The following is a 12296-nucleotide window of genomic DNA, read 5'->3' on the forward strand; positions in this document are numbered from 1 at the left end:
CAAGACAATATGGTACCGGCACAAAAACAGAAACATAGATCAATGGAACAGGATAGAAAGCCCAGAGGTAAGCCCATGCACCTATGGTCAACTAATCTATGACAAAGGAGGCAAGGATATACCATGGAGAAAAGACAGTCTCTTCAATAAGTGGTGCTGGGAAAACTGGACAGCTACATGTAAAAGAATGAAATTAGAACACTCCCTAACACCATACACAAAAATAAACTCAAAATGGATTAGAGACCTAAATGTAAGACTGGACACTATAAAACTGTTGGAGGAAAACATAGGAAGAACACTCTTTAACATAAATCACAGAAAGATCTTTTTTGATCCACCTCCTAGAGTAATGGAAATAAAAATAAACAAATGGGACCTAATGAAACTTACAAGTTTTTGCAAAGCAAAGGAAACTACAAACAAGACAAAAAGACAACCCTCAGAATGAGAGAAAATATTTGCAAATGAATCAACGGACAAAGGATTAATCTCCAAAATATATAAACAGCTCATGCAGCTCAATACTAAAAAAAGAAACAACCCAATCAGAAAATGGGCAGAAGACCTAAATAGACATTTCTCCAAAGAAGACATACAGATAGCCAAGAAGCACATGAAAAGCTGGTCAACATCACAAATTATTAGAGAAATGCAAATCAAAACTACAATGAGGTATCACCTCACACTGGTTAGAATGGGCATCATCAGAAAATCTACAAACAACAAATGCTGGAGAGGGTGTGGAGAAAAGGGATCCCTCTTGCACTGTTGGTGGGAATGTAAATTGATATAGCCACTATGGAGAACAGTATGGAGCTTCCTTAAAAAACTACAAATAGAACTACCATATGACCCAGCAATCCCACTACTGGGCATATACCCAGAGAAAACCATAATTCAAAAAGACACATGCACCCCAATGTTCATTGCAGCACTATTTACAATAGCCAGGTCATGGAAGCAACCTAAATGCCCATCGACAGATGAATGGATAAAGAAGATGTGGTACGTATATACAACAGAATATTACTCACCCACAAAAAGGAAGAAAATTGGGTCATTTGTAGAGACGTGGATGGACCTAGAGACTGTCATACAGAGTGAAGTAAGTCAGGAAGAGAAAAACAAATATCGTATATTAACGCATATATGTGGAACCTAGAAAAATGGTACAGATGAACTGGTTTGCAGGGCGGAAATAGAGACACAGATGTAGAGAACAAATGTGGGGAAAGTGGCAGGGATGGGGGTGGTGGTGATATGAACTGGGAGATTGGGATTGACATATATACACTTATATGCATAAAATAGATAACTAATAAGAACCTGCTGTATAAAAAATAAATAAAATTCAAAAATAAAAAAAAAGAAGCAGGTGGGGTAGAAGATCAAATACTTCTTTAAAATTTTATTTCAACTGCTGAGTTGTTAAAGCATTTTGTAATTACCCCAATAATAATAACAAATTATTTGGGAGACATTAAGTGATTAAAATATCAGCACCATAGTTAAGGGAGTGAAAAAAAACTAGGAGGAAGATTTATCCCAAAGCATTATTTAATTTACAAAATGTTCACTCTGGCAATACCAATAACGGGGCAACGTCAGAGGATTCTGGGACAATGGTGGTGTCAGTGGCAGCACAGTTTTGGGATCTTCCCAAGTCCCTCAAGAAAAACACAGAGCAGGCAGATAACAAAACAAAACACAGGGACAATATATACACAAAACTAGGTGATAACCCAAATGCAAGTGTGTGGAGGAAAACCACCAACAGCCACACAACCCGTGTGTTGTCGGCCTCTGTGCGAAAAAAATCATAGGGCAGCAATGGGGTGCCCCACAGATCTGAGAAGAGCAGGCCAATATGAGGCCACAACGGAAACGGGAAGAGGCTTTGCCTTCTCCAACAGCAGGTGAGAACAGGGACCTGAAAAGAAAAAGGTATGAAGGGGCTGGAGAAATCTAAACCCCAGTACCCTAGACACCAACCAGAGAGGACTCCCTCCTAAGACAGGCCCACACTGAGTGGAAATTCCAAGAAATGGAATCAAATCTGAGCAGGACAGAAATAAGATGGACAAAGGAATCAGAAAGACCAAAAAAAAGCAGGTCAGGAAATCTGACAGCAAGACACCATGTTTCTGAACACTACCTGAAAAGGACAGAAGAGGGAGCTCTGTGAAGTTAGAACAGCTTTATGAAGGAAGCCAGCTTCTGAAAGCTCGGGAAAACTAAATTCACATAAAAATAAGAGAGGGAGAAAAAAAAAAAAAAAAATCAAGGCTCCAAAATTACTGTGAGAAAAAAAGAGAATACATCCCTGCAGACAGTACAGGAATGCTAGTAAGACCAGCTCCAAAGAAAGATAAAAACTATCACACACATTTCGAAAGACATTATTAAGAAAACAATACAAGACAGGAAACATAAATCAGAACTTGAAAAACTCAAAAGTAAGGTGGCGGAAATCAAGAAAAAAAATAGAAATAAAAGGAAAAGTACTTTAGAAACGAAGACTAACAAAGAAGCTAAGAGCAAATAAACATAAATAATGTCCCCAAAGAAATAAAAGGTAAAAAGCAGAAAAATTTTAGCCTAAAAGAAATGAGTAAGAAAAAAAGTTTGGAGAGAAACTGACAAATATCGAAGATACGTAAATAAGATAAAGCATTTGGATAACAGGAGTCCCTGAAGGGAAAAACCAAAGCAAAGGAACAGAACAAATACTGAAGACTCTAAGTCAATAAAACTTTCCTGCGGCGGGGGGGGGAGACCTGAAACCATATATTGAAAGAGCACATCACACACAGAAATACCAACTCAGAATAACCAACAATAGTCTAGTAAAATTACTACATTTTAAGAAAAAAAAATCTTATGAACATCTATGCAAAAAGAACATATACTCTATAAAGAAAAGAAAATCAGATTTTTTCTGATCATCTGATTTTTTACAGCAACACTTTATGCCAAAAGAAAATGAAATATTTAGATACTCAAGGAAATACTGCAAGCAAAGAATTTTATATCCAGAAAAATTCACCTTTAAGTATAAAGGTCACAACAAGCTATTGTCAATATAGAAGAACTTAGAGAATACAGTTCCCACGAGCCTTTCCTATTTGATTCCATCCCTTGGAACTGCTCCTCAGGGTGGGGCCTGTCCTGGAAGGGAGCCCTCTCTGGTTGGTTTCCAGAGTACTGGGGTCTAGAATCTACTAGAGAAGGAGCTTCAGATGATCCAAGTGCCTTTTTTTTTTTTAAACTGCTTTCAGTAATCATAATGGTGGTGATACTCTTAGTATTTTTAGTGTGAGACTATTGTATGTATACTGTGAAAAAGCAAATGAGATAGATTAGGATATTCTAATTCATCCTGAACTCCTGAGAACCAGGATTCTTGGTGTGAAAGAAAGGAGACAGAGATGTATTATTAAAGAAGTTAGGTAAAAACTATACAGTCCTGAATTTGAACTGGAAAGATTAAGACGAAGTCACAAGGTATTATATCTTTAAATATATATGTATATTCTAGCCAAATTTACTGCAAAGTCTTAAAAACAATGATCGCTACGGTAACAATGAGCATCCCTAAGCACTCAGAGAGTGATCTAGAAACTCCATTTTCCATTAAAACAAACCAGAGCTTCTGAGAGCAGTGGCGGATTTGAGGTGTGTGGTCAGGGATGGGCCTGGGACACCTGGACATACAGAAGAGCAAGGAAGCAACAGAAACAAGTAGGGTCACTTCAGAAGGACTCAGGAACTGTGAAGAGGTTCCCATTAACATAGACTGAATCCCCTGAGCTTTGAGAAAAGAATTGTAATAGATTGAAACCCATTCAGTTCAAAATGAAATGAAAGGGGGAAAAAAACCTCCAAATGAAAAACTAATTGGTCACCTTCTGAGGAAGATAAAGAACCAATTCATTATTTTGAAAACTGGGTAAATAAAAGGAAAGAATCAAGCATTTACCCTGCTTTCCTATATGAACTATACTCCTGGGTAACTAAATAGTAGAAAAGAGAGACCATCACCTTAAAAATTTTACCAGCTGAAAACTGAAAACAAAATCACAGCATTTAATATCACCATTTTGAGACCCCCTAATGAGTTGCTGGATCTAGGTGCTGGGCATCAATAACTGCACAAATCAAAAAAGAGCAAAAAATCAGGCATCTTGACACCTCGTGCCTCCTGAGGGGAGACCAGAGCACGAGCTCTAGGCTTGTCAAAGAGATGGAATCTGAATCTAATCATGCTCTAGGATCCAGCTGCCAACTCACAGGGAATCTGAAAGACAGAGTAGCAGGTTGAACTGGACCACGAGGGTGCAATCAGCAAACTCTGGACTTCTGGAAGCAACAGGTCAAAGATCAGGCTTCTTTTTTTTTTTTTTTTTTTTTTTTTAGATCAGGCTTCTTCAACAAGAAAAGGATGGAGGAGGAACCTGTAGATTAGGAGAGACTTAAAAGGCATATCAAGTTTTTAGAACTTGGAAGACTAAGCTCTAGCGTCCAGAGACGCACACTTGAGTGATTAAAACCACAAAGAAAGGCAAGGAAGTGAGTTTTACTGGTTACTTGGAGAGGGAGGGGTGGATGGGGACTGGGATGGGGCACAGGGAAGAGACTGAGAAGCCTGGGAAAGTTCCATTTCTTGACCTGGGTGGCAGTCACAGGGTGTTCACTCAGTAATAAACCTCCTAACTCAGTTCACTTTTTTTTTTTAATGAATTTTTTTATTTTTAATTTATTTATTTTTGGCTGCATTGGGTCTTTGTTGCTGTGGGTGGGCTTTCTCTAGTTGTGGCGAGCGGGGGCTACTCTTTGTTGTGGTGTGCGGGCTTCTCATTGCAGTGGCTTCTCTTGCTGCAGAGCGTGGGCTCTAGGCACATGGGCTCAGTAGTTGTAGCTCGCGGGCTCTAGAGCGCAGGCTCAGTAGTTGTGGTGCACGGGCTTAGTTGCTCCGCGGCATGTGGGATCTTCCTGGACCAGGGATCGAACCCGTGTCCCCTGCGTTGGCAGGCAGATTCCCAACCACTGTGCCACCAGGGAAGTCCCTCAATTCACTTTTTCACTTAATTGAACTCACTTAACTGCTCGTTTAGTGTGTTTTATAATGCAAAGGTTTTTTTTTTTAAAGGGCAATGTGACCGATAATGCTGGAGATGGGGAGGGATGGATCAAACCCGCTTCTCCAAGAAAGGTTAAGACTCTCAGTTTAAGATGTGGGCATCAGGTCTAAATACTGTTTCTTCCCCTTAGCAAAATGCGTCTGTAGCCATTCAAATGATCAATTTAGCAAGGCATGTTAAATGGAACAATTCCTTTTAATAGCAGCATATTTCTTTAATACACTTTGGCTGCCAAAATCATGAGATCACAGGAGGAGTTATCCTTAGCCAAAAGTCCATGAGGAAAAATGGGTAAACGTTTAAATGGCACAGTTCAGGAATTAATTTCCTTTTATGTAAAATAACTGTAATTAACAAAGCCTTCCAAACAATGCTTCTAAGTCTGGTTCAGTGCACAGAAAACCAAGAGGGGGATAACCAGAGTGCAGTTCTCGCAGCTCTCCACCTGCCAGGTGTGAGGCTGCCTGAGGGACGACCTGCATCCACTCCAGGCATGACTTCAGGGCTCCCTGTCTGCGCTCTTGCCCAGTCTTTGCAGCAGATGTTGCGCTAGGATTAAAAATGGATCCAAACTCATAATTACATTTGAAGGCTAAGAAGAACATAATCAAGAACAAGAAGCTTCACATTCACAAGTACTCCAAAGCCTGGTTTCATACATAACCTACCTTTGGAATCTAAACTGGGGAACATACAGAACTTACTTTAACAACCTTTCAAATTGGTTATTTGTACATCTGCATAGAAAGGACTTCGTTAACCAGGGTCCACTAGACATTAGCTTGGAAATAAGCACCTACAAAAACTCTTTATTATCTTTCAATATCTGTTTCATATCCCATCTATCTATATAACCTTTGGCATCGTATTTCACTGTAATATGCAATTTGTGGTAGCAGTTTTATCTCTCCTTTTTTAGAGGGGGGGGGAGGTCATGTGGTGTAATGGCATTCACAGAATTATTTGAAAGTCATTTTACTTTCCCTAAAATCTTCCCATCAAGCAGATGTGTCAACTGTTAACAAGTATGTGCACACACACAAGCAAAAGAAGAAAAAAGACAAGAGAGTACAACTCCTTGATATAAACTTGTAAAACGGCTTATCTAAAGTTAAACTTCAGTGTCGCTAAATTCTTGTATAGTCCAATGGACAATCAAAGCTCTATGATTTTCTGCATTTCAAGCCTACACACACACACGCTCTTTGAAGGCAGTAGGTGAGTCTCGCTGGCCTGTGTGCCCGCCACACCGAGGGAACTTACCATAACCGTGCAGTCCTCTGAGCCGCTGGCAATGACCTGATCGTTATGTGGGCACCAGTCTATGTCCAGCACTGGTCCTGTGTGACCACACACTGTGGGGTAGGATTTGTCAATTCGACCAGTCTGAAAGGAGAGAGAAACAGACCTATTATGTAACATCAATGCTACAGAGATTTTATGTTTTGTCAGACCCACTTCTCCTTTATTACTTCTACCCCAAACTCTCAAGAATCTACAAATTATGACGTTCATATCAGCCAACGTCAACTGTTAAGAAATGTCAACTTGCATTTCTAGAAACAGTTACTACCAAGGATACTCCATCAAATTAAGGATCTACATTTCCAGAACCACAGAGATTTTATTTAATCAACGGCATTAATAGACACAGCAAAAGAGAATACAAGAGTCTTTTTACCACAATACAATTCTAACAATAGCCTACTGTAAATTATAGGTGTGTTTTTACTGTTTTTAAAAAAACCAAACCTGGTATTATTCAAAATGTAAAATATAACCTTTAATATGATAAGCTAATGCCCTTGAATATACAAATTAACAGTTCTGGAAGTGGATGGCACTTCCAGTGAGCAAGCAAAGTGAAGGTAATGAAAAGAAAAGCCTTAACCACTGCTCAGCGGCCGAAGGACAAAGTACGTTTCAATGTCTCGGTCTCTTCCGTCAACAGAAACGCCAGCTGGGCCTTCTAATTAACCACCTTAGCTCTCAGCCATTACCCAGATCCACATCTCATTAAGAACACAACTTCTAATGTTGGTCATAGCAACCATCACAACGTGCTCATGTTAACACACTTGAACCTAACAAGCCAATCTGGCTTATCGGACCAATTTTGTCTGGTGTTAACCAAGACAAATGCTATTACAACAACAGCTGTACAAAGGCTGCTTCTTTTTAAAAAGGTTAATGCCAGTCCTTGCTGACATTCTTCTACATATGCTAAACGCAGGTGAACAGAAAGGAATCACCACAATGCAAAAGTGAACCTATTTTTTGGTTGATGCTACTCTCCTGTTATGGCCAGCTGTCACAACACGGGGGCAGGCTTCTTGGAAAATTTTCAAGATCAGTAAATTTGGATTTCTCCACTTTGACTTAACTGTGGAAATCTCCAGAGAAGCAGTGTGCTAAAGCACAAAGACCACAGGCTCCAGAGTCAGACAGATATGGATTCAAGTCCAGGCTCTCTTGGTTGAACAGTGTGTGATCTCAGACAGGTAATCTCTCTAAGCTTCAGCTTGTCATCTGTAAAATGAGTAACAGTAATACTTACCTCCCAGGATTACCGTGAGGAGTAAATGAGAAATGAGGTAAATCATAACCTAGCATTACAACCATCTGTATAAGGTGTGTAAAAAATTAATCAGAGTACCCAGAACACAGTAAATACTCAATAAGAATCTGGCACTCATTATTAGTTCTTCCTGTATAATGTTAACTTACTCAATCATTAAAGAATTACAAGCGTGTGTTATCCGTGAACTCTGGGCCAGACACTGAGCTGAGTGTTGTAGACACAGAGGTGAGCAGGGCGCCCTCCACGTCCTGGCCAAGCGTGGAGTCCATCTAAAGCTCCAGTTACAGCGCAGCACAAGACGTGCAGCACCAGGACAGGCCCAAGGCGGCAGGAACACAGAAGAAGGACATTCAAGCAGCTGTGCGGGGGCTCCAGCCTTTGGGAAGGTTTTCTGCGCAGAAAGGTGAGTTCTGAGTTGAGGTGTGAAGGTGCACCAGCCTACGGACCTGAGGCCTGAGTTTTTTCACACGCTCCCCCTTTCTCTTGCAAAACTAATTCAACCCAGAGTTTCGGTCTCCTGAATTGCATCACCAAAAACAGGAATTTGTAAACGAAAATGCCAAGGAAGAAACACAATATTACAGAGAACCTGGGTCTTGTATGAGAAGCCACGTGGGTCACTGACAGGCCGAGAAGTAGTGAGGGTCAGGGACCAGGCTGCCAGGGCTGGGGTGTGGCGCTGCCATTTTCTCCCCTGAGGCTCTGGCCAAATTACTTCATCTGGTGACCTCAGTTTCTCACCTGTAAAATGAGAACGCTAGAATTCTCTCTTCAAGAGCTGATGTGAGAATTAACTGAGACAATCAAGGTAAAGCACTTGGTACCGCCCCAGCACCTCTAGTGCTCAAAATACGTTACCCAAAATTTAACAACTGCCGGAATCCATTCTACCAACACCCCTGGCCATATCCTTCCTTAAAGAAGAAGCTGCTACTAAGCACCCAAGCCAGGTAGTTTTACCTAATTCCCCCTGTGAGTGCTCCTCCCCTGGAGTTCCTACCCCACGTAATGGTCTACTACTCAAGGTGCTGGCGGTGAACTCACAGGTGTTTTATTTTCTAATATTATTACTGTTTTATTATGTATTATTATTATTTAAGCTATAGATATAGTTACTCTCTTGAATGTGTGATATTTAGTAATTTAAAACATTCTGAGACACAAAGGCCAGGTTGAGGTCTGACACGCATTGCAACAGACATTCCAGAAGGAGAGAATGCAAGAGAAACAAAAAACTGAAGAGATGAGGGCTGAGGGTTTTCCAAGTTTAACTGAGGGCATAAGTCTTCAGATTGAAGAAGCACAGGTCCCAAGTAGAATATCCTAGTGCAATTCAGAACACCTAAAACAAAGATAAAATCTCAAACCAAAGCAGCCATAGAGAAAAGACAGATTACCTACAGAGAGAATAACTAGACTAGCTGTGAGCAGACTTCTCAAAAGCAAGTACAGAAACAAAGACATCAGAAACTATCTCAGAAATGGGAAGAAAAACAACCACCTGTGCATTCTATGCCCAGATAAACTATCATTCAAAAGTGATGACCAAACAAACAAACAAAAACCCCAACATTTTTAAACAAAAAGATACAGAAAATTTACCATTTAAAGACTCTTATTCAAAGAATTAAGTTCTTGGACTTATCTCAAAGAATTTCAAAATTAATTTCAAAGAACTAAGTTCAAGGACTTATTTCAGGAAAAGAAAGTGAACCAGAAGAAAGAAATGGGATACCAAAACAAGAAGTGAGCAAACAAATTGGTAAATGTGGTCAATGTAAATAGGCATTGACTGTATAGAACAGTAGTAATTATGACTAACTGGAGTACAGGTAAGACAAGGCAGAACTAAAACACTAAACAACAATAACATGTAAGATAGAAAGATATGATCAGAATTCAAAGGTTTCAGGGCCCTTCCCTAGAAAAAGGCAGAAAATTTGACTAGTTTTAGACTTTAAGTCATGTAAGTATGTTAAAATGAAGGGTAAACACTAAAAGAGAATATATAACTTCCAAAAAGTGTATGGAGTGGTAGGAAGGTTAGTGGAATTTTAAAAACTCATTCAATATAAGAGAAAGAGGAAATAAAAAGAAAAAAAGGCAAGAAAAAGCATGAAAACTAGAAAGCACAAAATAAGATGGTAGAAATAAAAACAACCATAAATCACAAACTGCGGTAAATATGAATGACTTAAACTCACCCGCTAAAAGACGAGGTGTTTCAGATCAGATTAAAACCAGTTATAAGACACATTTACAAAATAATAATACAAAAAGGCAACTAAAGGAGGGGAAGGGATATAAAAATATGTACCAGGTGGTTATACTAGAACAAATAGATTTTAAGGTGAAATGCATTATTTAAGATTACATTTTAACATTTAAAGAAACAATTCAGAGAAAAGCTATAGTCACTATGGACTTTAACTCATCTAACTACATAAATTTCAAAATAATTAAAGCAGAAATTGACAGAAGTACAAGGGGAAAATGACAAAACCATAATCTTAAGAGACTGTAATAAAGATTTAAGAGATCAAACAGACAAAACTCAGTATGAATATAAACGGCTTTAACAAAAGTAACAAGCTTGATCTAACGGATATATACAACTTGTAGCCAACATTTTATTTTATTTATTTTTATTTATTTATTTTTTTTGCAGTACGCGGGCCTCTCACTGCTGTGGCCTCTCCCGTTGTGGAGCACAGGCTTCGGACGCGCAGGCTCAGCGGCCATGGCTCACGGGCCCAGCCGCTCCGCAGCATGTGGGACCTTCCCGGACCGGGGCATGAACCCGCGTCCCCTGCATCGGCAGGCGGACTCTCAACCACTGCGCCACCAGGGAAGCCCATAGCCAACATTTTAAAACACACATTTTTTTTTTGTTTCCAAGCACACTAATAAACATTTTTTTAAAAATCACCAATTAGAATACCACAAAGCAAATCTCAAAAACTGCCAAGGAATCAATATTGTACAGAACATGTTCTGAGTACAACGCAATACAATTAAAAATTAACAGAAAAATACAAGCCAAAAATCTCCAAAGCATCTGAAAAGTTTGTTGTTTTTTTTTAAAGTGTTTGCCAACCTATCCAAGTCCTCCACATCACTCCTACCCTTCCTACCGTACCAGGAACATAAACGGTATCAGCCTTCTTCTTCTTTTCTTTTTTTTAAAAATGAATTTATTTATTTATTTTTGGCTGCGTTGGGTCTTCATTGCTGAGCGCGGGCTTTCTCTAGTTGTGGTGAGCAGGGGCTTCTTCGTTGCGGTGGCTTTTCTTGTTGCAGAGCACGGGCTCTAGGTGCACAGGCTTCAGTAGTTGTGGCATGCGGGCTCAGTAGTTGTGGCTCGCGGGCTCTACAGCACAGGCTCAGTAGTTGTGGCTCACCGGCTTAGTTGCTCCACGGCATGTGGGATCTTCCCGGACCAGGGCTCGAACCCGTGTCCCCTGCATTGGCAGGCAGATTCTTAACCACTGCACCACCAGGGAAGTCCCCGAAAAATTTCTAATTTACTAAATAATTCACATAGAAAGTCATAATAGCCAACAGAAAAAGGTTAAAATTGGTCAGTAAATACATGCCATATCAAAACTTGTGGGATATAGCTAAAACAAATCTTAAAATTCCAGATGAAATAAGTAAGCTCCTAGAAAATGTGTGATGTATCAAAACTCCTTCAATAAACAGAAAACCTAAAGAGACCCAGAATCATAAAAGAACCAGTACTGTGGGCTTCCCACAGTGCAGTGGTTAAGAATCCGCCTGCCAATGCAGGGGACACGGGTTCAAGCCCCGGTCCAGCAAGATCCCACATGCCGCAGAGCAACTAAGCCCATGTGCCACAACTACTGAGCCTGCGCTCTAGAGCCCGCAAGCCACAACTACTGAAGCCCACACACTGCAACTACTGAAGCCTGCGCACCTAGGGCCCATGCTCTGCAACAAGAGAAGCCACCGCAATGAGAAGCCTGCGCACCACAACGAAGAGCAGCCCCCGCTCGCCACAACTAGAGAAAGCCCACATGCAGCAATGAAGACCCAACGCAGCCAAAAATAATAATAAAAAAAAAGAACCAGTACTGTAACTCCATACATCACTGCCCACCCAAAATCAATCAGTAAATACCAAAAATAATAGGCCCAGATGGTTTTACAGATGAGTTTTCCCAAACATTCAAGGAAGAAATCATCTCAAACCAGTGTTCCCAGAGAATAAAAAATAAAGGCGCACTGCTGAACTCACTACATAAGGAATGTACCACCTTGATATGAAGGACAGTGTAAGGAAGAGAAACTTAGGCCTATGTGACTTATAAATATTGATGCAAACTCCCCTCAAAAAAGGAGGGGGAGGGCTTCCCTGGTGGCGCAGTGGTTGAGAGTCCGCCTGCCGATGCAGGGGACACGGGTTCGTGCCCCGGTCCGGGAAGATCCCACATGCCGCGGAGCGGCTGGGCCCGTGAGCCATGGCCGCTGAGCCTGCGCGTCCGGAGCCTGTGCTCCGCAATGGGAGAGGCCACAACAGTGAGAGGCCCGCGACCGGCAAAAAAAAAAAA

The 12296-nt window shown here is 40.6% G+C and overlaps 1 protein-coding gene across 2 annotated transcripts in view; it reads right to left on the reverse strand.

The window, feature by feature from the left end:
- CORO1C (coronin 1C) overlaps window positions 1–12296 on the reverse strand; it is an 83313-nt gene that overhangs the window by 24264 nt on the left and 46753 nt on the right. For both annotated transcript variants that reach the window (XM_029224618.1, XM_029224612.1), the window contains exon 3: window positions 6408–6530. In XM_029224618.1, coding sequence (XP_029080451.1) covers window positions 6408–6530 — 123 coding nt within the window. The remainder of the gene's footprint in view (window positions 1–6407; window positions 6531–12296) is intronic.

This window comes from Monodon monoceros, unplaced genomic scaffold, assembly GCF_005190385.1.
Source record: "Monodon monoceros isolate NGI ecotype Baffin Bay Population unplaced genomic scaffold, NGI_Narwhal_1 Super_Scaffold_1, whole genome shotgun sequence".
In the NCBI taxonomy this organism is placed as follows: domain Eukaryota; kingdom Metazoa; phylum Chordata; class Mammalia; order Artiodactyla; family Monodontidae; genus Monodon; species Monodon monoceros.